We start from the raw sequence: 26,916 nt of genomic DNA, 5'->3' as shown, positions 1-26,916 counted from the left end.
TGCGTTAAAATATTGTCCACTTTGACTGAGTGTAATTTGTTCAGTGCCCTTGTAAAAGTTTGATTGGTTTCTTTTGGAACTCAGTTTATAATATATTTTGTTATCGACTTGAAAGCGAACTTACCTTGATTTTTTCTTCATTTTTTTAATCCAGGTACTACAGCCCTCTACACTTTCCTCCAGATGCATAAAGGGATTGCCAACAATCGGCCGAGTGATAAAACCTTTGAAGAGGTACAATTCTTTAATGGAGACAATTACTATAATGGACTGGATTGGTAAGTTTGCCAACGTTCTCATTTGAAAATAATTATAGTAGTATTTCATGTTGCAAAGCGCTTGATTAAAACAGCCTCTCTTTAGTATTTTACAAATAATTAGATTAGTTTATGTAATAAAGGAGAAACAAGCATCAAGAGTGGAATTTTTCAATTATGCAGAAATTTTCAAATGATTTTGAGTGTTAAGGTAACATCAATAGAAAAGATAATTCATTCAGAGAAAAGCAGGATTCAAAGAAAATATAATACCAATTACTATTTTGCCCAGAAAATTAATTTATCTTTAGAAGGAGCAGGTTAGCTCAGTCTGTATAGCATCTGACTGTTGAACCAAAGGTTGTGAGTTTGAGTCCACTCCAGGCGGATGACTGAAGCCTGCGTTGTGTATAAACATGTCCCTCCCTTGTTCCATGGATTCAGGCTATGTATGTTACAGTGGAAGACACACCATCCCTTGGATAGGATGTTAAATGGATGCCCTGTGTAGAGGAGAGTCACCACCTTTTTACTTAAGTATCCACTGCACTATTCGTATAAGAGAAGGGTGGAAATTAACCCCTGGTCCACCATTCTGGGCGTTGTGGCGTGCGCCTGTAATCCAAGCTGTGGGGAAGTTACAAATTGATGCAGAGGTTCGAGCCCTGGTCACGTCTTTCGGATGGTGAGGTTAAAGGTAGGTCCCAGACGTAAATAATCATATCTGATTGATACACGTCTGACAAAACTCAAATACACACACACACACCTGGTCCACCTGAACCCCCCCCCCCCCCCGCAGTAATTTAGGGAGGAGAGACCTGCGGGTCTTAGTAATTCAGTTCACTTTTCACCTCCCAGGCTCAGGTGATGCCAAACAAATGATTAAAAAAAAGATAAAATATGTTTCTTTTGTTTTCTGTCGTCAGGTATCTTGACTTTTTTCCGTCCACCAAGAACCAAAGCCATACCCACACCTTTGAGAAGAGTGCCAATTATTTTGATAGTGTATTAGCTCCCAAGAGGGTTAAAGCTCTGCTCCCGAAGGCCAAGCTGATTGTCATTCTTCTTGACCCGGCAAAGAGGGCGTACTCCTGGTATCAGGTAGGTCAAGTTATAGATATTATAAAAAAACAGAGACTCAGATATGTGAAATTTATGTTAAAAACCTGTATTACATTTTAGTATTGAAATCTAAAGATAATTTACTTTCAGAGGTGGCGCCTTTTTTACCTTCATTACCAGTGAGCCAAGAAATCTGTTTTCAAACCTTTGAAAAAGACTACAAATTTGAACTATATTATCTTTTTTTTTCAAATTTTGCAGGTTTTGTTTAAATCCAGCTAAAAAAAATTAAACAATGTTAATGTATCAAAGCCGGGATTTGAACCAGAAACTGTCATCCTGAAGCGCAAGCGCAATATGCTATATTGATGAGCTAGACAAAATTGCTTTGTATTTGTTTATATCAATACTATTTACATTTCATGAATATTCATGAGGACTGGTCTCTGACTGGGAAAAGTTGCTTATAATGTCACTTACATAGACCTTGGGCTCGTTACGTTGTGAAAAGGTTTTCAGTTCTATAAAGTTTGTACGTCCAACCCCCCTATGGGGGGACCCTCCTGATATTATTTGTCTCTATTTTCTAGTTCGTATGACAATTTGTATACTCTCAAATTATCATAGCTTGGGTATTCATGAAGTACTGAAACAATGGGGAAAATGCGGGTTCGACCTACAAAAAATATGTAATAATAAAAATGGATTTATATAGCGCTTTTTGCCTGAGGATACAAAGCACTGCTATTATTACCACGGTTTTAGCTTGACATAACCACATTTTCAATGCATTCAAGGAATGAATTCTGCCAGGTATCCATTCACCTCACTTGGGTCAAGTGCAGCACAGTGTGGGTAAATTTCTTGCTGAAGGAAAACACGCCATGGCTAGGATTCAAACCCACAACCCTTTGATAGGCGAGAGTGGGAACCACTAGACCATGACACACCCATGTATTTTATAGAACGGCAGAAACAAGGCATGTACTGGTAGGGTGGACCCCAAAAAGGAGGAAACATGATTCTGTAATTCTTCCTTCAAATTTTCATGTGATCACAAAATTGCAATTGTTTGAATTAGCAGCACATGCAGGCAAACAATGGTGAGATTGTAGGCCTGCAAAGTTAAACAAAAAATCAGTCGCTACTGGTGAGATTATACATGAATTATAATATTATGATTTTCAGTGTTTTGTTACTTTGGTAACTCTTTCTTAAAATATTCCTGTGATCACTAAATTAATTTTTTTTTAATTGGCAGCACATGAGGGCACACAATGATGCAACCAGTTTACAGTACTCATTCCGCGATGTCATCACTGCCAAACCCGACGCTCCCAAACTACTCCGGGACCTTCAGAAACACTGCCTAGAACCAGGAAGATACTCAACACATCTACAAAGATGGCTCCAGCATTTCTCATCCAGACAAGTAAGAGAACAGGGGACCGTATCATAAAGCTGTTTGTAAGTTAAGAGTGACTTTAAGAACGACTGGTGTTCCTTACTTGTGGTCACTGGCGTAAATCGTTGCGTCACACCTATTGTTCAGAGGGTGATGGAACAATAGATCCCCCCTTGTATAATAGGTTTGACGCAAGGATTTACTCCAGTGCTTGTGGTAAATGATATTTAGCTATCTAGCGCGTAAGAAAGTTTCACCAGTCGTTCTTAAAGTCGTTCTTAACTTGCAAATCGCTTTATGAAACACCCACCAGGACAGAAAGGGAATGGGGCATCAGGAAAGAAAGGGAGAAGAATGGAAATGGAAGTGAGCTGAATCAAGGATTTGATAAAATCAGAAGAATGAAATTATAGAGAGGGATGGGAAGAAGGGAAAGAGGAAAGATAATTTCAAAAGGAAATTAAAAGGAAGTTAAAGAAAGAGAGAAGAGAAACATATTGTGGGACAGAAAGTGAATACACATGGGAGAGAAAAAGTGAAAACAAAAATAGAGAGGGGAGGGGATGGTAAATTGCCAATTTGTCTATTGCCAACTCATCTGCTAATCGTTGGTCTACCTTCATTTAGTCTAATGCTATTCCGTCCATCAACATACTGTCTAATAACAAGTTGGTCCTAAAACCATTTGGTCCGATAATCACCAGTTCGTCTATGACGATTCCGTCTCATAACCAGTTGGTCCAATGCACATTTTCTTTTCATTCATTTCCCCCAATTAACACTTGGTCCAATTAGACGAAAAGGCGTATGGACTAAATGGCTATTGGACCAACTGGTTATTAGACGAAATTGTGAATGTACGAAATGGCAATTAGACTAATTGAAAATAAACCGATGGGATGTGAAGCAGAGAGAGAGGGGGAGATGAGAATCATCAAGCTTTTCATTGCCACTGACTTATAAGAAATGGGATCATGGGATTGTTCTTTACTAATTCAAGGATTCCAATTTCCAAAGTCCTTGTTATTTATCACAGTGATATTCTAGATTTTTGTATAAAAATGATGTTTTATGTAAAATATGCATTGGTTGTGTTTTCCTCAATGTCCAGATGTTCCTTTTGGATGGAGAAATGTTGAAAACTAACCCAGCTCTTGCCATGCTGAGGGTTCAGAAGTTTCTCAAGATCAAACCAACCCTCAATTATTCCAGATTACTCAAGTAAGTAGTCCCGTCTGTAAGTAATTTCTGTCATTTGCTACTTTCTGGTAATTCCTAGAATCCATGTGTCACCTCACCTATCATCATTCCTGCCCTGCGGCATATAAGGCATTTACGCTATGCTTCCATTTTTGTCGGTCTCCAGCGCATCCCCTGGCCTCATTCCATCCATATGTACACTTCACTATATGCACTTTATAATTGTAATTACTAATTAAGTAAAGATGAAGTGAATCAAATGTTTAAAATCCAGTTTGTATTTGTGAGCATCGATATTTGTACCTCATACTTGTGCCAATCCTCCTTACTCATCTTCTGCTTTGCCTGACTCAGTATAGCCCCTATCCTCAACCAACCCTACTCTGCCCCTCCGCATGCTTCTTCCATTTCTCATAATGACCATCCTACCCTCCTTAGCCCTCTCACCTCAAACTCATGGCCATACATAGAGTAAGGGTAGGGGGACAGTTCTCCCTTGAAATTTTGCAAACTTTAATCTTTTACGGAAAATTTCCACAAAATTCACCAAAAGAGTTTGAGAAATCTTTCGATTTTACTTTTTAAAAATGCAAAGTGCCCCAAGATAAACTCAGTTGCTTCGCTCCCTCGCGCTTTTAAGCTTTTTTTTTCAAAATAACCTATGCATCCCCCCCCCCCTTGAAAAAAAAATCTGCATACAGCTATGCTCAAACTCAACCTATCTTTATCAAACTTCTATGTTTGTTACCGATTTGAATGTAGTAAAAATATATTTTTGTGATTTTTTTTTTTCAGGTATGATAAAAATAAAGGTTTTTACTGCCCGGTGGGCCCCAAGAATAGAACGCGCTGCCTAGGGAAGGGCAAAGGTCGGAAGTATCCCGAAATGGACACCGAGTCGGAGGAATTCCTTCAAGCGTTTTATCGACAGGATAATCTTGTCCTCTCGTCGGTCTTGGAAAAACTCAACCAACCTGTTCCTGACTGGCTGGCTGACCATATCAAAGAGTTCTAGTTCACTCTTACCACCAACCTCATGTAGTGATCCAATAGTGTATTTCTCTGACTTTCAAATGAAAGGGTTGTAGAGAAGAAGTGGTTTGGTAATTTTATCCCTTTGCCCATGCTCAAGGATTATAATGCGAAGTTCCCACTGCCGATCTGACAGCTCAATCTTATGCTACGGTCACAAATGCCTTTATGAACACCGTACCAATGATTTTATACCATTTATTGCTATGTATAAACACCATTCGTTAAATTATTCTTAAAGGTATTTGTGACCGTAGCGTTACCTGTTATTTGAAAGAGCTGAATTAGCAGTGTTCATAATTTGATCAGAATATAGGACTCCATGGGAGGTACAAATAGATGACAAAGCTACCATAGCAATCATTTATGCAATGGAGCCCTGATCAAGCCCATTTTATGGGCAAGGTTGGGCTTGCTCAGCAGCTCATCTGTGTCAACCTACCACGGACAGCATCAATCTACCTTTATCAACATCACTATGGTCACCTACAAAGTATTCTGAACATGTCAGATATATTAATTCAGTTGGGAGCTAGATGGTTATCAATCACCAGGGTCCCGTAACACGAAGGTTAGCGATTAACCGTACGCTTGATTTTTACGATTGATTGTACATTGTAGTCAATGGAATCAATCGTAGAAAAATGTTCTACTAGCATTGCTAAGCTCTGTGTTACTGGCCCCAGATTAGCTCGCCGAGATAGACCAACCAGGGCCCTTTTGCGTCAAAGTTATTATTATTGTCACTTTGCCATCCAATGGTAACTTCTAGGGTACAATTCTTAATAATCGACCAAACTAACTTGATTTTGATCTGATCAGGTTGTTTGATTAGAAGTGAGAACCTAGCATACAAGCCATTTCTGGTGTAGATTGGTAATGCTTTACTTGGTGGGGAAAAAATGGTAAAGATTGTTGTTCCAGCACAATAGCAGACATCCTGTTATTGATCTTTCCACAATCAAGCTGCCAAGATTTAGTCCTGTTTCTAGGCAGTGAGAAAATGGAACATTTGACCACTTCTTTGATTGAGGTGATAATCTTTTTATTGTTACAGAGCATTGATCCATCCCCCTTCATCTGAGATTTAACCATCATTAACAAGTTCAAATCCAAAAGGGAGCTGGATCATTATCTAGCACCCTTTTTATACAGCAATGCCAATTTGTGCATATAAAGCCCTTTCAAATGAACTTCAACGCCAAATATAACCATTTTCACAATATCACTAAACTAGAGGTTGAAACTCTAATTTTTATACTAAAAAAAATCAAGATACCTTTAATAGTCAAGAGGCTAAGTCTGTGGAATTTAAGCCATGAGGTACAAAGTTTGAATCCTCCATTGGCATTGTTGTTCTTGTGCAAGACATTTATCTTCATTTACCTCTCTCAACCCAGGTGATGTGAGTTAGTACATGGTAGGGGTCATTCCTTGAAAGCATTGAGTGCTACATTTACCAAAGCCAGATCCAGGTTCTTCAAATGCTATTACCTATGGAAATGTATCTATAGAGATGTGATGTGAGCTTTACAAGAATGGACCATGATTTGATTGATATGTTTAATGGGATAATGTGCTGTTTGCTCTATGCTCAAGTGTAATGTCAGACATTCTTTAAGAACATACTTGATTGCCGTAGCAGCCATTTAGGCAACAGTTTCTTAAAAGAAACAAAAACAATTTTTTTTCCTTATGCCAACAAGCACCTTTTGTATCTTCATTTTCAAAGTATGATTACTAAAAAAAACATTAACCCTTGCTGCAAGTGTGCACATGTTTTATACATGATTTTTTTTTATCTATCAGAAATATATTTGAATGTTGCATATTGTTTTAAATGTGGTACCGAAGGTGTTGTACTCCTACTCAGTGAATGTGCTCATTTGCCAATTTTATCTGAAGATATAAGTAGAAACTCTTGGGTCCGAGTTCACAAATGAATGTAAAGCTATGGGTTGGTTTGAACTCTCCCTTTTTGGCTTCTCAGCACACATGCATACAGACTCAGATCAAGTAATCTGTATTCTTTATTTGTACATGGGCAAAATGCACCCATTAAAGTGCTTATTTCTGAACAAATATGGAGAGTTTAAACCAAGCCCCCATAGCTTAGCAATTGATTGTGGGGATGATTTTTTAACGATTGATTGCATTGGTTATTGTGTATTATAATTTGTTATATCAGCCCTAGGGTCCATTGCTAAAAGCTTTATGTAACAGGGCCTGAGACATATTCTTAACCACCTCTTTTATTTTGGGGTATTAGTTACTGGCTTTAATTAGTCGAAACCTTGTGTGAACTTGACTTGCGAACAATAAATCCCAAAACTTATTTCTAATGGAATGTGAGCTGAAAATTTCCTTTGAAAACCCCATTTTTTGTAGCAGTACTATGAAATCACGATAGAGGCATCTCAGTATTGTACAAATGCCAGTACATGTATAGTGTCTTTTTTATATTTGATATTTAATTACTAATGCTGTCTGAGAAACTTTTCTGTGTTGTACCAATTGAAGTCTATTCTCTTCTGTATGGGGAAAGTGGGATATATTATTAATTATTATTATTATTTTTTTTTTTTTGGGGGGGGGGTGATTTTGTTACTTTTGTTGAATTCAGGATAAAATTACTACATATTCTACTGCTACTACTAACTACTAAAAATATATATTTTTAAATATTTTAATTGTTTTTTTTTCATTGGTTCTTGGAATTACTAGTTTCATTGGACCTGAACATTATTAATGAATCTTATAACTTTTGTCATTGAGTTACTAAAAACAGAAATGTGGGCAAAAGTTTGAAGTTATAACTTTTGCAGTTACTCTAAAGTCTGAGAAATTGTGTCTTTTTAGTTGAATCTGTGAACAATCTGTAAAGATACTTTGTTGAAATTGTAAGATAACAATTCCTGTAGGTATGTTTATCTTATTCTATTTTTTTGTTTTTACCGGTACATAATATTGTGGCAGAGCTTTGGACAAGGTCAAGTTGTAAAAAAAAGTACTCTTAGCGACATTTATAAGCTACTGAGAAACGGGTTTTAATTTGTATAATGCAGTAAGCAGTAATGAGAAATAATTTTTTTATGGATAGAAAGAAGATTGTTCTGTGTTGTTAATAATTTCATACTTTTGTTAGAAATTGTTTTAAGTGTCATGAAGGAAATGACATGATGGGAGAATTTCTTTGAATAATATGATGTGTACTATGTGATCATTATTAGTGTTAGAGCATGAGGAAGAGAGAAAGAGAGAGAAAGGGCGGGGGGGGGTAGAGAGAGATAGAGAAAAAATATATTTCAAATAGTGCAACTCATGGTCTTAATTATGAAATTACATAAAGATAATAGCCCATGTTCTGAAGTTGGGTTTAATTTAAACTCGGTCTGAAGTTGTGGTTTAACTGCGGAAAGCCAATAAAAATATACAAAAATTTTAAAGCGCTATGAAAGAAGGGGGGGAAAAGAATACAAGATATCTCAGTAATAGAACAACAAAGAAACTGATAGTGAAAACACCATTACGAAAACTTAATTATACATACAATTAAAGAGATAATCGGCGAATATACAACTTAAATATAACGGGTCAATAATCATGTATGTAAATTTAAATAATCCTAATAACTAAGAACACAAATCGAACTTTAAAAATCTGAACACAATATGATAATGCAAATTAACTCAGGGGTATAATTTCATAAAGAAAAAAATAGAAGCGAAATATAGGAAAGTGAAACTTATTTAATGAGGTAAGTTTTAAGGAGGATAAATCTCTTAACAGTAGAGGTTCATAGTATCCGATCATTTGCCGTCTTCACTAATAAAGAGTTAGGAAATAGCACAATGAACATAAGAAACATACAGTGTAAAATTTTGACATGTTTGGCTCCCCATAATTTTAACACAGATTTATACCATGGCCTAATTTAATCCCAACTTCTGAAAGCGGGCCAAAATCTTTAGAATTTTACTTGAAAACATGAACATGAAATTTTGTTCAAACAAGTAACCACAGGTTCTTTTGTTTATATTTATTTAGCAAGGATCTATTTCAATTTTCATGAAACATAACCACATTGGTCAGATTTTGCTTGAGAGACATGAACTATAAGTAATCTACCAAATGAGATTACATACAGGTGTATTTAATTACATTTATGTATGTTAACAAAGGTTACAAATGAGTTAAATACATGTACCTATTAAATGCCAAATAGTTGTCATTTTTGGTTCAAAATTGAATTTTCCTGTTAGGATTGTTCACATGTCTTTGTTATTTGCAAATATGGTGAAAGTTCCATGATATTGTTCACTATGTTTGTCATAACTATCGACTAATGATTTGTTGTTGGAGAAATGTGTTTCATGACATTTTCTCTGGCGACAATTGCTCTGATGGGAAATCTGCGTGTTAAGCAAAACCTAAAACCTATTAACTAAAACACTAATTCAACCCTAATCCTTTACATTATTCTGAACTAAAAATTCTTAGAATACAATCCTAATTTTAACCCTATACCCTCTGAGATATTAAGATCGGAGGAAACTGAATGTTTGCAGGAGAACATGTTGTCACCTGTTTTGGTACATGGGAATTTCTGCTTGACATTAACTGCCATATTGGATATGTTATGATTTTGTGATTTAATATGAACTGAAAATAATAAGTTATTTTTAAAATTAAATCCCCTTTGAAAACTAAAAGGGCAATGAACTCATTATATATAATGTGACATTTTGTTTATAATTATGATTGTGTGATTTAGAATGAAAATTGAGGACAATTATTTGACTTATCAGTACCATACAAGTATTAGAATGTATATGATTTAAAACTCTTATTATTAAATGTCACAAGATGGATGTACATATAGTGCACTTTTCTAATGAAATCATATTGTGATCCTTATCTTTTTTTTGTATTGTTCAAAGTAGAAGAAAAATGCTCATTGGGCACGTTTCAGTCAGCTCTGTATGATAGATTTATGACTTTGAATACGGAGAGATAACTGCGTGTATGATCTTTTTTTTAACCCTAAAAAAGACTAGGCTATTTTGACGCCTAAGAAGACTTGTGTGATGACAAGGATTGTGCTGGGTGCAAGTAATGATAGAATAGAGAGAGTGAGAGAATGGGAGAGAGGGGGATGAGACACACATAGAGAGAAGGGGGGGGGGGGTTAAACTGCATGTCTGCCCTTGATAAAATAATTTCTTATAAAAAAAAATATGCATTCTTCATGGTATTTCATTAATTTCAAGTTAATGTAATTTCTTGAGCAGCTTTGTTCAAGAATAAGAGAAGAATAAAATTACTTGTTACTTTTCCTAAATATGAATACTATGCGAACATATGTGGAAGTGAGCGTGTGGAATATCTAGCTATACAGGCTCATCTTGAATTATTTGTGGTATTTCACAAATTCAAAATACATGTATATGCACATTCTTGTGCAACTTTGTATATAATGAAGAAAAAAAAATCTTACTCGTTATTTCCCCATAATAACGTCTTGCTCAGGAGCGTATCCAGCATCATCATCATGGGCCCAATTGTCTGGGGACAACAGTGACTCTTTTATGCCTGGGCATGGGCCCATACCTTTCTTTGTCCTACATGTAGTTGATGCTGGATATGCTAGTGCTGCTAACATTTGGAAAGTCGGTGTGTGTGGAATATCTAGGTAAGAGAAGCACCTTGAACCCAATTTAAGATGAAAACATTAGTCATCCATTGGCCTTCATCAGGTAGATCAATCTTTAGATATACTAGTCTTCAGCAAGGTGGCATGTCAACAACTTCCTTGGTGATTTAACAAGGTGTATTTCCCCTTAGTCCTGCCCCCATTAATGACAGCCAATGGACAGCACCAGATTTAAGCTTGATACATGGATAGTAAAACGGAGTAAAACTTGTTAGTGGCCACCTCTCTATAGCAACCCCCAGCCTTTATAACTATTCAATAATCTCTGAAAATTAGCCATCGATAATTGGATAGCTTTTTTTTTTAAATATGCATTGGCTATTAAACACACGACTCTGGCTAAAAGAACCATCGTGTAATAGAGCCCCTTGGAATTAAATTCACCCCTTTAATAAAGAAAACATAAATTGGCATAAAATCTGCAAACCATGCCTTTACTGACGTAAACAGGCAACCACACCAAGAGAGGCTGTTTATTCAAGCAATATCTGTAAAGTTCATAAGCAAAAGATCAATCATCATTCCTGCACACATGAGCATTTTTTGTGAGAACAAGAAACAGCAATTTGACCCTCCTCTTTACTAAGTGCTAAAAATAAGTTTCCTTATAAAATGGCTATGTAATCAATATGACTGTCAGGGGTTGAATAATATTTCATGTCACAATTTTATCACTTGAGAATAAATGTGAAGGTTGAGAAAGTAGATACATATTAAAATGACGGATGGTCTGTTTTGAAGATAAGTATCCGGTAGTTATAATTTAATATTTTGCTCTTTATTTAGTTTTATCATTTTACTCATTTTGCTGAAGTGTTAAAATATCTCATTTATATCCCTCGATTCATTTTGTTGCATTGGGCTTATACACCACATCTTAAAAAAAATAGTTTCCACAACAAAATCTGAGAGCGGGGGAAATAAAATAACTATTGCCATGATAAATTTTCAAGTAGTGAAAAAATAAAAAGGACGAAGAGAATTTTTTAAAAGAGAAAGAATATGGAAGAAAGAGGACAAAAAGTAGAGATATGGGTCACGTAACTGAAATACCTCTATTACTTAAATGGAATATGTCTCGAGTCTACCTCATCTTACCCCCCCCCCCATGAAAACACCCCAACACCACCCTGCATATATAGACACAAACCGGTTTTACAAGTACCGGTAATACTCTCTGTACATCTTCCATGAAAATCATATTCTAGAGAGAATCTCGAATTGGAATGAGCTTATTTTAGAAACCTAAACAAAAATTGATCAAACTGTTCAGAGGTAATTTTTATATATCTTTCATCCAGAATTCTTAGTATCACAACTGAATTTAATCCTATTAAAAACATCTTTTTTTTCTTTACAATTTTTTTCATGAATGATGTACAACCCTCATTGAGAACAGAAATTTTGGGAAAAATTAATAAATACACGTTTCACAAATCATACTGCTTTGTTATCTTCATAGACTCTTTTAATACACGATGACATTTTCGATAGACAATAAAGCAACACAAAGTGACAATAAAGTACATAAAAATAGACATTATTTCAGTTTGATTTCTTTGTACATCAGCAGTTATATAGCTTTTACACTAATCACAATTCATAATCTTCTTGATATTAGTATTACATGCCTATTAAAGAGAAAAGTAGGCACTTTAATAACACATGAAATTTAATCTATACTGTATTTGCCCCCAACTGATTTTGTAATAATTAATTTTTAACTGGAAAGTGACACAGTCCTTTCAAATCTGCAAGAATCTTCAGTACTACAGGCAGAGTAAACTGGATAAGAACGAAAGTAGCTGTACTTATGAAAATTTTTCTCAATAACTTTATAAACCCTTTGCGCCCTGATGTTGCAATCTTGCACATTCGTAAAATTAAATTCAACAATCGTAATAATTAGTTTTCTCCCCTACCATCAAATTAGATAAGCTAATAAAAGGCAATAGGATAACATCTTTATAATGGATATCTTGAATTAAAGAAAATAACATGGAAACGATTGTCATTTTCATCCCCCCAAAAAATTAATTCAGTGTGCAAAGAGTTAAGTTTGATAATCCATCCTTGGAATTATTTTAACTCAGTTTTTAAATTTTCATAAAATAGAACATCCCTATGCTGTCAAATGAAGACGTGCTATTGTAGCAGGAAAAACGCAAAGCATTGCGAACACAATTAAAGACAGACACAGAAAATAGACTGGTCACATACTGAGACATGACAACACGATGCATGACATGGTCGAGGGTAGGGTGGATGGGAAAAGAATGTGTGAAGGCCAAAGAACATAGATGTTGGACATGATCAGGAATGGAAACACCAACCAAGGCCCCGTCTTACAAAGAGTTGTTATCGATCCAATCAATCACAACTATGGATGGCTGCAACGTCAACATCTAAAATGCAAATTTGTTTCAAGTATTTTCTAAATAGGATGTATATTCATACATAATGTACATCGTTCTCTTGGAAATGTGTGATTCTCTTTGTTTACTAAGGAGATTGTGCAAATTACTTGCAGAAATAATTAAGGTATGGATGGAGATCCATACAGTTGAGATTGATTGGATCAATCGTAACTCTTTGTAAGACAGAGCCCAGGAAACAAAAACAAAAGCACAAGATAGGAAAGAATGGAAATGATAGACTTTTGCTATAATGGACATGTCATACGGCATAAAATTAATGATGATGATGCTAGTAGTTATCAATCATTGATCCAGAGGCATTGTATGGAAAGGGGTGGGAGAGGGGTGACGCTACATTTTCTCCTGCGACATTTGCTCCGGCCGTAATATCTCAGAAGGCATAGGGTTAGAGATAGAATTGTAATAGAGTATTTGTTTCAGGATAATGTAAAGATAAGGATTATGGTTTATTTAGTTTTGGAGGTTAGGTTTTATGTTTGGCTTAACGCGCAGATTTCCCATTGTTGCCGGAGCAATTATTGCCGGAGAAAATGTCATGGAATCAGAAGAGGGGTAGTCTGCAAGCGCAGACCCAAATCTGACACTTGAACAATTTATACCATGTCTAGATATAGCCAGCCAGAGTAGATAGTGAATCTTGTCTCACTACTTCAGACACTGCATGATGCACTATGCAAAAACCAAAGGTCTGTGCCTGCAGAATAGGGGAGGGGTTGGTATCTCCAAACTACCTCTCTTGCTCACTCTTGATCTAATTGTCTGCTGCTCTCTTTGCCTTTAGATGTTTATTTTGCCTTGGATGACGAGCGCTGCTTTACCGGCAAGCTCTACTCTGTTATCTCCAAGGAGTCGGATTCGCACGTCGCCCCCTCGCTTAGAACACTGGCGAGCTGGAAAATACAAAGTAAAAAAAAGTATGATTATAATAAAAAAGAGATCAATATGTTATTGTTATGTACGTCCAATTCAGCAGTGATAGAATATTACTCTTCTTTGTTAGGAATTTTTGGGTCGTCTAATACTATTAATGGCTAAACTCACTTGATCAGCTATCCATTTGGTCTAGTTACCATTTGGTTCAAACATCACTTGGTCTAATACTAATTTGGTCTCACTGCCATTTGGTCTAATATCCAGGTGGTGTAATTTCCACGTCGTGTACTTATTTACTTTGTCATATGAAAAATTTGGTTCATAAACAGTTCACCTAATCATATAGACTAAGTGGTGTTAGACTGAGAGGATATTAGACAAATGGGTATAGCTTAACTCGAAATTAAAACAAAATGGTAAATGGACCAAGTACAAATCAGACCAAATGGTTGGTAGATGAACTAGTTAAAGATTAAATAAATCCTTGTCATTTATAAATTTGAATGCAAAAGTGCATTCAGTGCAAACGCAGTCTGTTTTGTCACATACATACAAACACGCGCACTGTAAACACGTGTGCGTTTTTACATGTACTGCCGGTGGTCTTGGCGCGCTTGCAATGGACAAAATCTCCAAAATTGCACGGATGATGACGTCATTGTAAAATGGGCTGAATGATCGACATGAAACAAGCAATCGAATGACAAGGATCTATCTAGGTGTCATATAATAAGGATTAGACCATGTGAGATAAGAGCTAAGCGGCAATAGTATTGGAAAAGAAAAGACAGATGAACTGGTCTTTCTGCCACTTCATGACTGAGACTGAATATTTGTGTGCTGGAGTCTATGGAAATCATGTGTTATAGCTAAATTATCCAGTCTCCAACAGGTTAATTTGTTCCATAGTTGACATAATGACTCAAGAGTATAAAGTAATAAGGAGTATAAATTAAAATGGACTTTAAGCTTTGCTTTACAAACAGTTGATTCATCATTATGAGAGATATCATCTCTGAAGATGACATACGGTGACATTCTCAAGTACCAATAGTATTCTGGATTTAGGGAGCACTTGAAAAAAAAAGATGGCTCACATTCAAAATAATATATCATAATTAAAATCAAGAGCCCATTTTATAATGTTTATCATCAATAATAACTTTAACATCTATGAAAAAACTGCTTTCAAACAATCAAACTGCACAATTATAGAAGCTCAGGGGAGTGGCAGGTAGACACTGTAACTTGCAATTAATAAAATATTGAAACCCAGATATGTTTTACAAAGATTGAAGTTTGACTTCAAATCACATTTAAATTCCCATTTGCATGCAATATATAATGAATTGCCACATTGGTCAAATCATGCTTAGAGGGCACACACTAATGCATATTCTTCAATGAGGTTACGTGTTAGATGGCATTTGCACGTTGGTGTTTAAGCATGACTTATATCTTTGGGAAACACCCTCCTTGTCTTGATTCATGCATACATAGTTTGCACATACTCTGTTGGATTAAATATGGATTCAAATGTCATGCATTACACTTACCAAATAGTTCTTGCTTTCCAAGGACCCTAGACCAGTAGTCTGATAGAACCGTGTGTGCTGCACCTGTCAACAGGAGGTACATGCCATATGATTGAATGTGAAATAGTTAAATGAACAAACTAGCATCTTTAGATTCTTGATTAATAATGTGCACCAAAGCATCATAAGAATTATAAATTTCATCACTTGAATATTGCCATGAACATTATCGTTATTGTCGAAACATCATCATTATGATTATTATCACAACTGTTGTCATATCATCATCATCATCATCATCAACATCGTCATCATCACCATCATCATCATCATCACCATCATCATCATCATCATAATAATAATAATCATCGTCACCAACAGCAGCATCACCAATACCACCACCATCCCCATCAATCACCACAATTATTCCAATCCACATCACCACCGCCACCATCCTCACTACCATCAGCCCCATTTGATCATCACTATTATCCCCATCCACATCACTACCAACACCACCAACACCACACCACCACCAACACCACCATCACCACTGCCACCATCACTATCATCACACCTAATCAACCTACCTGTAACAGGATCTTCTGGTATTCCATTCCAAGGAGCAAAGTAGCGTGAGAAGAAGTCATAGGGAGTCCCGTCCTCGTTAACCTCTCCATTAGCCTTCACCGTTATGATGACCCCTTTGACCTCCCCGGTATTGTGATGACTCATGAACTTGCTAATATTTGGGGTCAATCCTTCAAGTGAGGCTCTAAAATATTTTTAGACAGAGATAAGACATGAGATAATTTAACTTAATTATTAGAAAAAAAAAGAAGCATCAGCAAAAAAAAAAAATCATTTCAGCAATAAGCATTATCATTAATTTTTCTTGTTTGTTTCAACATGCAAATTGTCCAAAAATGTCTTGATTAACTTAAAAGCATGATCATTTTGAACAACATCTGTAAGAATGTTGTTTATGATATACCTTTGTTGCCAAAGATGGGAGGGCAGAAGAGAATTTCCCTATATTATTATATGACAAACATGATATTTGACTTTGCAGTACAGAATAATGTGCAAAATGCCTATTTAAAATGTGTAAACATTCGCAATTACCCCCTCATTAATGGCCTAATTTATCATTTTGTTTTTGCAATTCACTGTGCTCTTACAAAACAAAAATAAGCTTATTACAAATCGATTCCCATTAATATTAGAAATGTTAGTAAAACATGTTAGTAGGTCAATACCTGCCACACTTATCAGGGATTCTAAGAAGTATATCCGGGTCACCACCAGGTGCATGCTGGGTAGCACACGGTGTCAAGTTACCCAGCACCTCCTAAAAATATAAGTGAATCCCTCAAATTGCTAAATTGGTTTCTTTAAAAATCAAATAATTAGCTTTGTAGGCACATTTGCTGCACTTATGTGGACGGATGTGAAGGGTTATTTTTGTTTCCGAAATGAGCCCCTCAAAACACATGTTCTGTAATGGTTGAGTCCACATGGTACTTAAAGAAGTTCACTTCTTTGTAAAGAGAAAAATGTGGTTATTTCAATTTCCAATAGGGCAATTCACACGATCTGCTATACTGCGTCAATCGGGCTGGCATGATACATCCTAAATTTTTTGATGACCTTTTTCAAGTTCTGCTTAAGATTTAATGCAGTAGCATTTTTTTGTATGGTACCTAATGCAGCGGCCAATTTGTTCAATAAGTTAAATAGCGATAAAGATATGCAGATTTTTCTTGATAAAGATCAGTGAAGCAGTACAGAACAAATGAATTGCAAGTTTCAGGGAATAATTTTCCCGGTACTGTAATGCAATTTGCTCCGCATTTATAATTATTCCCTGATAATGACGATCAACATGGAATAATTTTCCTGGTACCGCATCGCAATTTGCTCCACATAATTTTGTGATCGCTAAACAAAGTTTCCTTCATGTAGCAAGTTTTGACTAACTGTTAAGAGCATAGTTGAAAGCTTTTCTCTAATAATCACAAATGCTAATCAAATTTGAGAAGTAAAATTATTCCCTGATTAAAATAGAAAGAAATAATACCTTCCCCCCTCATCTGGAAGCCTCATGATAAGTTCTACATTGGCGCCAGGAGCGTGCTGAAGATCAAGAGGTTTGATGCCGCAAAGAGCTTCCTAATAAACAATTAGACAAAAGGAGTGGAATTCTGATAATCAAACCTGGGTTTACCCTGAGTCTCAACTAGAATTTTTAACCTAACTTCTATGGAATGCCAGGCTTCTTCATATTTCTTCCATATTCATCACAATTACGATGTACCAATTAATTCATTAAAATTCATTATTTTTTTGCATTTTCATACTCTTCCAATTTTGCGACTCGGTTAATTATTTGATAAATTTTTGAAGCAGGATTTAATTGGTGAATAAGTTGACAACTGGCATTCCATAAAAGTGTGGTCTAAGTTCACCCAGGTTTAACTAAACCATTACTATCAGAATATACCATCCAAGCTCCTTTACAGGTTGTGTTTGCATGTAATACACCCATACAGGTAAACTTACATAAAGTCAACCTACTATATTAGTTAAATACGCCCACATCGAAGCAACGTTAGCCCAGGTTATGCCAAACACACGTCATTTACACCTTCAAAGTCAAACATTTTCCAAATAGGTGCTTTCTATAGGTGCATTTAATAGAAAAACTGAGAACACCGCACTCCATTAATATTCAACCCTAATGTTAGAGCAAGATTAGGGGAAGTGAAAAACTAGATATTCCAAGTGTGAGGTAATGAAATGAAAGTACCATTAGTCCATAAAAGAGAGGGGAGAGAGAGAGGGGGGTATCCGACTGATATGAATCTTAGAGGAATGAGCTTATAAAGTAAACTGAATCATTATCAAATAATAATAATTTGACTTTATTCACCTTCTTATGTCATCTTTCAGTCTGAGTAGTAATTTATTAGAACCTGGTGAATACTTGATATCTTGGACAGGTAAATCACTGATAACCTCCTGGAATATTTGTGGGATGAGAAAGATGGGAAGGGGTGTGCCTTAAGCCTGCATGACACTACAAAATCTATTTTTATCCAAGTTCTCAAAAATAAAAGCTTTAGAACATGATCTGAAAATTTCTCCAAGAAATAATTATACATAAAACATGAATATTTGTGCCCAAACAAAGGGGAAACTCCTTGTAGGTATAAAAGCATTTTTTAAAATTCAAACCTGACTGCTATGAATACACGAGTGCTTGTTAGTAAACACCAGAAGACTGAAAGTTCAAGGCCCTCTCAGATGGACCTGGTAATGAGGATAAATGCCTTACCAAAAGAGTTCTAGCTGACCAACTTTATTTGAACCCAGGCCATCACATTGCCAGCTCCCTGCTCTACAACTGAGCAATCGAGTCTCCCCTTTTTAATTTTATTCCTTATCATAAAGATGAAATACTGATTTTGTAATCAGTTTCAGTTTAAAGCACATTTTTCTTTTACTGCATTGAAAGACTTGTGATTGAATAAGACATTGTTTTTGGTACTTCCTATATTTTTTACCCCTTAAAGTAAGACAAGGGGCATCTATATTAAAGTTAGAAGAGTTGGGGTCTCACAATCCAAAGATCCATGCTTGAAACAAGAACAAAACAAAACAAAAAAATCATTTTTGTTTTTCAAGGTCTACTTCTCACAATTGATTGCCTAAATCTGCAACATTGAAAAAGCTTTAACATTGCAAATAAATGAGAATATTCCAGGGGTATTTTGAGCATGATTTCGGGGGAGAAGTCGCCCAGAAAGCCTGTGTATTTTTCTTCCCTACTTGGAGAGCTAGTGCCCTTTCCAAAAGCATTCATCCTGCACCACATCCCTCTGAGAGGACCTTCAGCTGTTGGTCCTTTTTTTGCTTTCTTACAAGCATTTGTGCTTTCTTAACAATAAAAAAGCACCACTATTTTTACTTAAAAATTCAAAAATCAATGCAAACTATTAAACTTCTTTCTCAAAAATTGGTCATAGTTTGATCTTGAAGTGTACAGTAGGCTTATTCCGCAGTAGTTGCTGTAGTCCTCCCTCTCTCTTCATTATTGACTAATGACACTTTGCATTTCAAAACAAATACTCTAATGGGAAATTAGAAAGTCTGTAAAAAACAAATGGCCCTAGAAGTATCAAATTATCTTGCAAATTTTAGAAATATAATTATTTTAGGTTTAAATTTAATAATAACAACTTGTTTATCATGATATATTATTCAGATCAGACCACTTTATACACTTTCTCTCTTACTCCTATCATTCTTTTGAACATAATTTTGTAAGTTCTATCTTGTACACATAAGTCTTTGAGATGACTATCAATCCAGCGCATTCATAAATGTGCATATAACATGAAGTTGATCAGAGACTTAACAAATATGCAGGCATAACAAGATATATTCACAATATTCGTTCAAAACAGATAGAAACAAAACAGAATGCTAGTAAAGAGATTTTTTCATCAAAATTGAAATCAAACAATGTCAATTTCGATCCTTTATAAGTCTGCAGGCCAATAAAAAGGAAAGCATGGACTTTGAGTTCAGCAAATACAGAACTTTCCAAAATTGAATATCTATTGACTCAACACTCTGAAAACTGGTGCAGTATTTATAAAGACAATAGGTGATTATAATGCTGGATGAATCTCCTGGGTTTTTTAATGAACATTTCAATTCAAAGATTTCTGTTTGATATACATCTTCTACATAATATGGGTTCATCCTGGCTATAAAATTAGTTTTCATGCACTTCATAATGGATCATAACATGCTATCTGTTGAGTAAAATTCGAACACAGAAGTCAATTTTTATCCAAAATATAACTTCATTCCTGAAGTATTGATATTTGTAATACTTCTTTAATTTTTGTGAAATACTTGGGTAAAACATTATTGACTTAATCCCAATGAATAATGATTGTAGTAGCTTTGTAAATCATGAAGTAGACATACCTGAATTAAACCATCAAGATTTTCGGGAACCTGAGGATATAAGAGAAAACATTTGATTAAATATTGATAAAATGAAACATATAACACAATTTGGAAGAGAGTAATAGGGTCCATGGGTATCAAGCTAAAAATCTTTCATATCAACAACAGACAATGAATTATAAATATTCAAATGTATCACTTTGTAACAGAGCAGGAAAACTGTTGGACAAGAATGAACTTCTGATAATATATCAACCTCCATCCCTTCCGTTTGGCCTTCATATTCCAAGTCAATTATTATGTGCTATTTTCACACATCTATGATTTACCTTCCTCCAGCTTCTCTCCCACGTCCCCCTGCCATATTGTAAATACAGCATTAATGACTAAAATGTTTTACTTTCATAGTTTATTCACTCATAATGGATTATTTAAACTTAAAGGTATGTATTCAAGGTAGTTTGTACATGTAAATTTGTCCACGATTGAAAATAAGTTGTTATTATTGGTCATATAGGAATGGTCTGATCTTCTGAGCTTTATATCCATATTAGATTTTATGAATACCACCCGACCAATGCTCATTCTTTTGTGTGTGTCTGTGTTGCAGGCAGACTTCAACCGCTCAGCATCTGTTCTATCTGCTAAGCACTCTCAAGTTTGGTAAACTTCAATTAAGACTAGATACCCCGGTAGTTCATAACTTCCAATTTTATCTGAAAATGTTCATATGTTGTTGATTATACACTTGCAAAAGACCAATATCATTCTCATTCTGTTAGAATAAAAATATATACCTTTGGACCGCACGGGTTGACCGGAAGATTCAATGTGATTAGCTGACCATCTCTCTTAGCAACCAACTGACCACTCAGAGTGTTGAACCGAAGCTCACTTCCTTCGTTTCCTTTTACAATCAAAGACAGAAAAGTTGAGAACCAATATCAAGGCACATTTGCATAAAAACACTAAATCATATGTCATATCAATGTTGATACAAAATGTTAAGCTAATACAATACACATAGAAAACAGTGTGCTTAGGAATGCTGCATGAAGCATCTTATACATGCTGCTTTGTATTACTATTTGCATATATGCACCAATATTTATATAGAAAATATTTCCTAATGAATTGTATTAAAATTATGCATCATTAATGATATAAAGTATTTAATTTGAATGTTTGATCTTCTGGTTTTTAATTTCCAATATACATCATAGTATCTTGCGGGATCGTAACATCATCAATACACCAATGTTGTTCAAATGTTCAAGAGAATTTAAAGTTTATAGAGCTAGCCTATTATTGATTTAAAATTTTTGTCAAGTTTCATGATCTAAATTGGGCCAAGGCTTCGTAAGTTATACCTAATGCTCTGAAGATGGTCGTAGCTGTTGCCATGGTAGCATGTCCACAAAGCTTGACCTCGTTGGTAGGGGTGAACCAGCGCAGGTTGAATTCAGAAGCTGACAGGATAAAATATTTTAAACACTCATGAAAGCATAATTTAAACTCAACAAGGACATGTAAGAGGTACAGATACCAGTAACCATTATTACCATGGTAACTAGTACCTTTTATTTGTCGAGAAGAGAAATGAGTTTGGACTATAATACTCCATGTTCAATTCTATTAATTATCCTCTACTCCCCCCCCCCCATTTTTCATTCCCTTTTTATTTTTCTTCTCTTTTCTTTTCATTTTTTCTATCTTCTTCCCCTTCTTCATCTCCTCCTCATACTTTCTTCTTCTTCTTCTCAACGATCAATGAAGATGACATATTTTTGATAGAAATTTCAAAGTATGCCTTAAGTTTAAATTCCATCTCTCTTCATCTCTGTTGTTTCTGGAATCCAATCCTGGATCTTATTGCTCTCAATATTCTGCTTCATGACATATGGCCGGATGGCCCTGTACAGACTATCTGTCTGGTCAATTCCTGTTTATAAACTTTTCAGAGGAAACTCCTTTCCTGTACATGTATAAACATAGCCTACTTTAGTATTAGGTTCTAAGTTCATATCAGACCAAATTTGGCAATGTTTCATATTTTCATGAAAAACCTACAAAAAATAGCTTGCAAGCTACTGTTATAAAAATGAGCAGCTCGAGAATCAATGCAAGATCAAAATACAAATATCCACACATCGTTTTCTCTTAGATAAAGAAACACACTTCTCAAAGAAAAGAACAGGATAAAAACATTTCAGGTTATAATCTCTGTATACGTAGCCTTTTGATATCCAATCACTTAATTTGTATGAGAAATGTTCAAATGGTCTCTAATAAAAAAAATTTTTAAAAAGCAGCACTGAACGAGGGTGCTACATATAGATATTAAAACCTCAAATTTCACAAAGAATCAACTGCAAAAAAACATTGGCGGCTACACCTTAGCAAAAAATTATATAATAATCAAGAAAAATTCACATTGATGACCCTTTACGGCTTTACCAAAGTTTCACACCTCTCTAGATGACAGTCCCCCAACCCTAGTGCTGATACATTGTGACAAAAGTCTTGGTCCTGACTTTAAAGTTAGATGGTCTTTGGTCACTAAAATGAACTATTGAAGGGGAAGTTCACCCTATAGAAAAGTTTGTTGTAAAAATATTAGAAAAAAATAAAAATGAATATTGGTGAAGGTTTGAGGAAAATCTGTTAAAGTTTAAGAAAGTTATTAGAATTTTAAGTTTTGGTTTGTGACAATATAAACGAGCAGGTGCATGAATTTCATTTTTTAAATAGCTTCTGATGACTTATTTTTGTTTTCTTTGTAAAACGATTTGTTTATTGATATACAAAAGGTACAGTAAAAACCATTTTCAATTTTCAGAAAAAATGACATTTCATTGCTATCTTATTATATTTATATGTAGGAATACTGGTCGCATATGACGTCACAAATCAAATAATTGAACTTTTTAATTCTTTGATGGATTTATCTCAAACCTTTGGCAATATTTTTTTTTTTTTCTGTTTTTTTTTTACAATAAACTTTTTGTCAGGGTGAACTTCCCCTTTATAAAGTGTATTACCATTTTGGAATGTCTCTCCAGACTTAGCTGGATGAACAAATGCTGTCTCAGATATATTCATCTCCATGGCAATTTGGTATTTCAGATCATCTGGGATGTCCTGTATTTATCAAGATAGAAATCAACAAACAAACTACGGTAAAACTTATAAAAAGTCGATTTCTTTCTATTTATCATTTATAATGGTCATTTCTCCAAATGATCAGTACTATTAAATATTGAATTGATAACAGTAGCATTTATTCCTTGTAAATAAGACTAGACGATTTTGAATTTCGACAATAAAAACAAAAAACTTGACAAAATATACACTTGGCAGGGAATAATTTTCCTGGTATCGCATCGCAGTTTGCTCCACATTTTTTAAAGACTTCTATGCATTATGTCTTTTGTATAGCATATTTTTACATAGGACTGTACATTACTCAGTTGACAGCTTTTCTCTTATGACCAAACATGCTATTCAAATTTGTAAAGCAAAATAATAGTGGCTGGGCATGATGAAGAATCTGGCCCAACACCAGTGACCAACATCTACAGTTGAAATCTCATCTATGTAGATTAAATTATCATTATAATTAAGTATAACAATTCAATATTATTTAAAGATAATGGTTAAAGCAAATGCAGCCCCATAAGCTAAAATGTGAAAAACATGAATCTCATTTAGCACAATAAAGGATAACCAGTCTTGCATTAAGTCATGTATTGCTATGTGAAAAACTTTATGAGTTTCCTAAAATAATAGAATACATGTACATTAATATGTTCAAAGATCAAACTTAGACATTTTGTAATTTTCAAGGATAGACTTCTGTCAATCCTATTACATTGCCACTTCAAGGATTTTAGTGTTCTTATTTTCTAAAAACATTTTTTTTTTCAATATTGTAAGAAAAACACTGATAAAATGAAAATAATTACATCATGTGAATGATTTTCAAACTCTTACTTCTCATACAGATTTTAGGACTCAATCTGCATAAAAATTAAGTGGCCACACCACAAAATTTGTTTATGATGTCCTGAATGTGTTATTTGTCAAAACAATCATGTTTCCAATTATTGATTTGAATCTACTTTGATTATTATGGTTAACACATTTTGTGATAAAAATTAAATCAGAGATATAATCAGTGATCAGACCACTAAAAATAATAGCAATCATAATAATATAACAGCTGGACTTTCAAAGCACATTTTCCAGAGGATACAAGTAACTGTGATTAAAATGACCAAAAAAAAAATTTAAGAGAACAAACCAAAGAGACTTAGAGAAATATAAGGCCGCTTATTTTTAATTGGATCTTTTATCCAATTAACAGCCTTACACTTCACAAAGTCTCTTTAAAAATATGGCCTTATCTACCGAATAATAACATTATTAGTGATATGATAATTTTGATTAGCGCATATATATATATTAATGAGAGCGCCATTAGAAACCAATCAACAACAACATGAAGTGAAATAAACAGATAGATAAGCTCAAAGAAGATTAAAGGGGGTTAAAGGGGAGGAAGTTGGGGTACAAGAGCAAATGTGGTTATTATGTGTTCATCCTGATGTAACAAATTATGATATAAAATCAACGACAGTGTGGTAGAGGTGAATTGCTTAAATTACATAGATACCACCCACATCATAATGAAGGATGCCCCCCCCCAAAAAAAAAAAAAATGACAAAAAAAGACACACAAAAAGTTTTAAAAATGCAATAAAAAGAAAAAACAAAGTAATGCTATATAAACATATAAAGACTTCCTTTAAAAGGGTAAAAGCTTGCACAAAAGTCAATTACAATTTTGAAAATAAGAATAGATGAAAATCAATTACTTTCAGAGGCTACTTGACACTGCTAGATTATGTTTTAACAGATTATGAACATTGTTTTTACTTGGTTCTTCTCAAGACATATGATTTGACCAACAAAAAAAACACTTTAGTTTAGAAATAGATCTAGATGGTGAGCATAATGTCAACGAAGTTTGTTACTGGAATAACATAAAGTGTAGGATCAGGTTGACTGATTTGAAATATAACGTTAACTTTTAATAGAGGCACACATATTTAGAACTCGTCTCTTAGACTAAAGTCTAAACGTTTAGAGCTCTATTGTAATTTGTCAAATACCGAATGTGGCCTAATTCCTAACATTAACTTTTAAGATGGAAACTTAAATTGGGGAGGGAAAGATTGCACCTAAAATAAATTTAAAATAAGTCTACACTGCATCAACCCCCTAATAATCAATCGATCGAACGACCAATCAATCAAGCAAGCGTCTTTATACTCAAAGTAAAAAATCCCTAGTAAGACTCTTGTCAGTCTTGATTAGTAGAGATGGATCTACTAGAAAATGTTTGATTTTATGTTCAAATGGTTTAATGTATAAATATAATTGATGTTTTTTTAAATCAGATTTCAGATCCCATCCTGATGTAGAGGGGCGTGGTCGTAAACGCTCGCAAAACTTTTGTCCAATTACCGTGCAGGCCTCAGTATGCAGTACCCGGTATGCACCTCGCGCTCGCTCTCCGACTCAGAGTGAGACCACCGTACCCTGAGACCACAAGGGTGCCTTCAGCTGGCCCTGGGTTTCCGCGCGAAATACCGTACCTCTTCGGCGCTTGAAATAGGACACACCGCAGCAGAATTCCCCGTAAATGGAGCACTTGCAAAGGCATCAACAGTGTAAATTGGTAAAGACTTTTGTTCGCTTCCGTCTGCCATCTTGAGCGTATAGATGTCACCCGAATATCAGTAAAAATTAATATTTTTTAGAGAGGATTACAATACAAGCACGAGTGGTCTTCTGCTACCGTCCCTCAGCAATGAACTATGAGGCCACGCACTACAACAGAGTTTATTCTTTCACCAAGTCGTTTGTTACATAGTGACATGTTGCATAAAAGAAAACAAATCTGGAAGTTTTTGCCAGAATTTTTGTTCATTTGCCAGAGGTTTTTTTATGGCGAAAATGTTATGCAACATGCCCCTAGCCTATGTGTTCTTTCATGATTAGTGAGAATCTGGGGTGAGAATACATCATTTCCTTTTGATAATTTAAATGTATCATGATAACGTTTTACTGTATAATAATAATAAACAAAATAATTGATAGGTAAAAATAATAATAATAATAATAAAAACTCCACAAAAGAGAGTACGGCAGTCATCTTGGAGGGAATTGCTGACCCCCCCCCCCCTGTACTTTTCACTTCTTTTCACTCAGGCCCCAAATCGACTCGGTTTTGTTTTCTCTGTTGTGATATTGCAGCAGAAAAAATTACAGGACCAAAAAAAAACTTAAAATCAAAACAAAAGCAGAAAGCAGGGGGAAAATACAAAAGAAGAGGTAAAGTGAGAAAAGG

General features: G+C 34.9%; 2 protein-coding genes across 3 annotated transcripts; one reads left to right on the top strand and one right to left on the bottom strand.

Annotated features, from left to right (window-relative positions):
• Nucleotides 1–133: 133 nt before the first annotated feature.
• On the top strand, nucleotides 134–9,859 carry LOC129282084 (bifunctional heparan sulfate N-deacetylase/N-sulfotransferase 1-like). The gene is made up of 5 exons (XM_054918018.2): nucleotides 134–278; nucleotides 1,187–1,361; nucleotides 2,584–2,754; nucleotides 3,839–3,948; nucleotides 4,723–9,859. The coding sequence occupies exons 1-5, from the start codon at nucleotides 184–186 to the stop codon at nucleotides 4,940–4,942; spliced, it is 771 nt and encodes a 256-aa protein (XP_054773993.2). The 5' UTR covers nucleotides 134–183; the 3' UTR covers nucleotides 4,943–9,859.
• Nucleotides 9,860–11,093: 1,234 nt separating this feature from the next.
• On the bottom strand, nucleotides 11,094–26,378 carry LOC129282085 (phenazine biosynthesis-like domain-containing protein). Of its 2 annotated transcripts, none has more exons than XM_064113321.1 (9): nucleotides 26,162–26,378; nucleotides 23,543–23,642; nucleotides 21,872–21,970; nucleotides 21,299–21,408; nucleotides 20,520–20,549; nucleotides 18,451–18,539; nucleotides 16,109–16,293; nucleotides 15,540–15,602; nucleotides 11,094–14,000 (listed from the first exon to the last, which is right to left on the bottom strand). In XM_064113321.1, the coding sequence occupies exons 1-9, from the start codon at nucleotides 26,273–26,275 to the stop codon at nucleotides 13,888–13,890; spliced, it is 903 nt and encodes a 300-aa protein (XP_063969391.1). In that variant the 5' UTR covers nucleotides 26,276–26,378; the 3' UTR covers nucleotides 11,094–13,887. The 2 variants fall into 2 exon arrangements, with proteins under 2 accessions (XP_063969391.1, XP_063969390.1); XM_064113320.1 differs by lacking the exon at nucleotides 18,451–18,539 and adding an exon at nucleotides 17,599–17,690 and having other exon boundaries at nucleotides 12,117–14,000.
• Between the last annotated feature and the right edge of the window lie 538 nt (nucleotides 26,379–26,916).

This window comes from Lytechinus pictus, chromosome 18 (assembly GCF_037042905.1).
Source record: "Lytechinus pictus isolate F3 Inbred chromosome 18, Lp3.0, whole genome shotgun sequence".
In the NCBI taxonomy this organism is placed as follows: Eukaryota; Metazoa; Echinodermata; class Echinoidea; order Temnopleuroida; family Toxopneustidae; genus Lytechinus; species Lytechinus pictus.
This window is presented reverse-complemented; position numbering and strand designations above follow the sequence as displayed.

Bases quoted from the DNA above. Each gene is read 5' to 3' on its own strand.
- LOC129282085 (XM_064113320.1), bottom strand. From the start codon at position 26,275: ATGGCAGACGGAAGCGAACAAAAGTCTTTACCAATTTACACTGTTGAT. The intron at 15,603-16,108 runs GTAGGTTGATTA...TCCTGTTGACAG, and splicing joins ACCAGAAGATCCTGTTACAG to GTGCAGCACACACGGTTCTA. The intron at 14,001-15,539 runs GTAAGTGTAATG...TGTATTTTCCAG, and splicing joins TGGAAAGCAAGAACTATTTG to CTCGCCAGTGTTCTAAGCGA.
- LOC129282084 (XM_054918018.2), top strand. From the start codon at position 184: ATGCATAAAGGGATTGCCAACAATCGGCCGAGTGATAAAACCTTTGAA. The intron at 1,362-2,583 runs GTAGGTCAAGTT...TTTAATTGGCAG, and splicing joins GGGCGTACTCCTGGTATCAG to CACATGAGGGCACACAATGA. The intron at 2,755-3,838 runs GTAAGAGAACAG...CTCAATGTCCAG, and splicing joins AGCATTTCTCATCCAGACAA to ATGTTCCTTTTGGATGGAGA.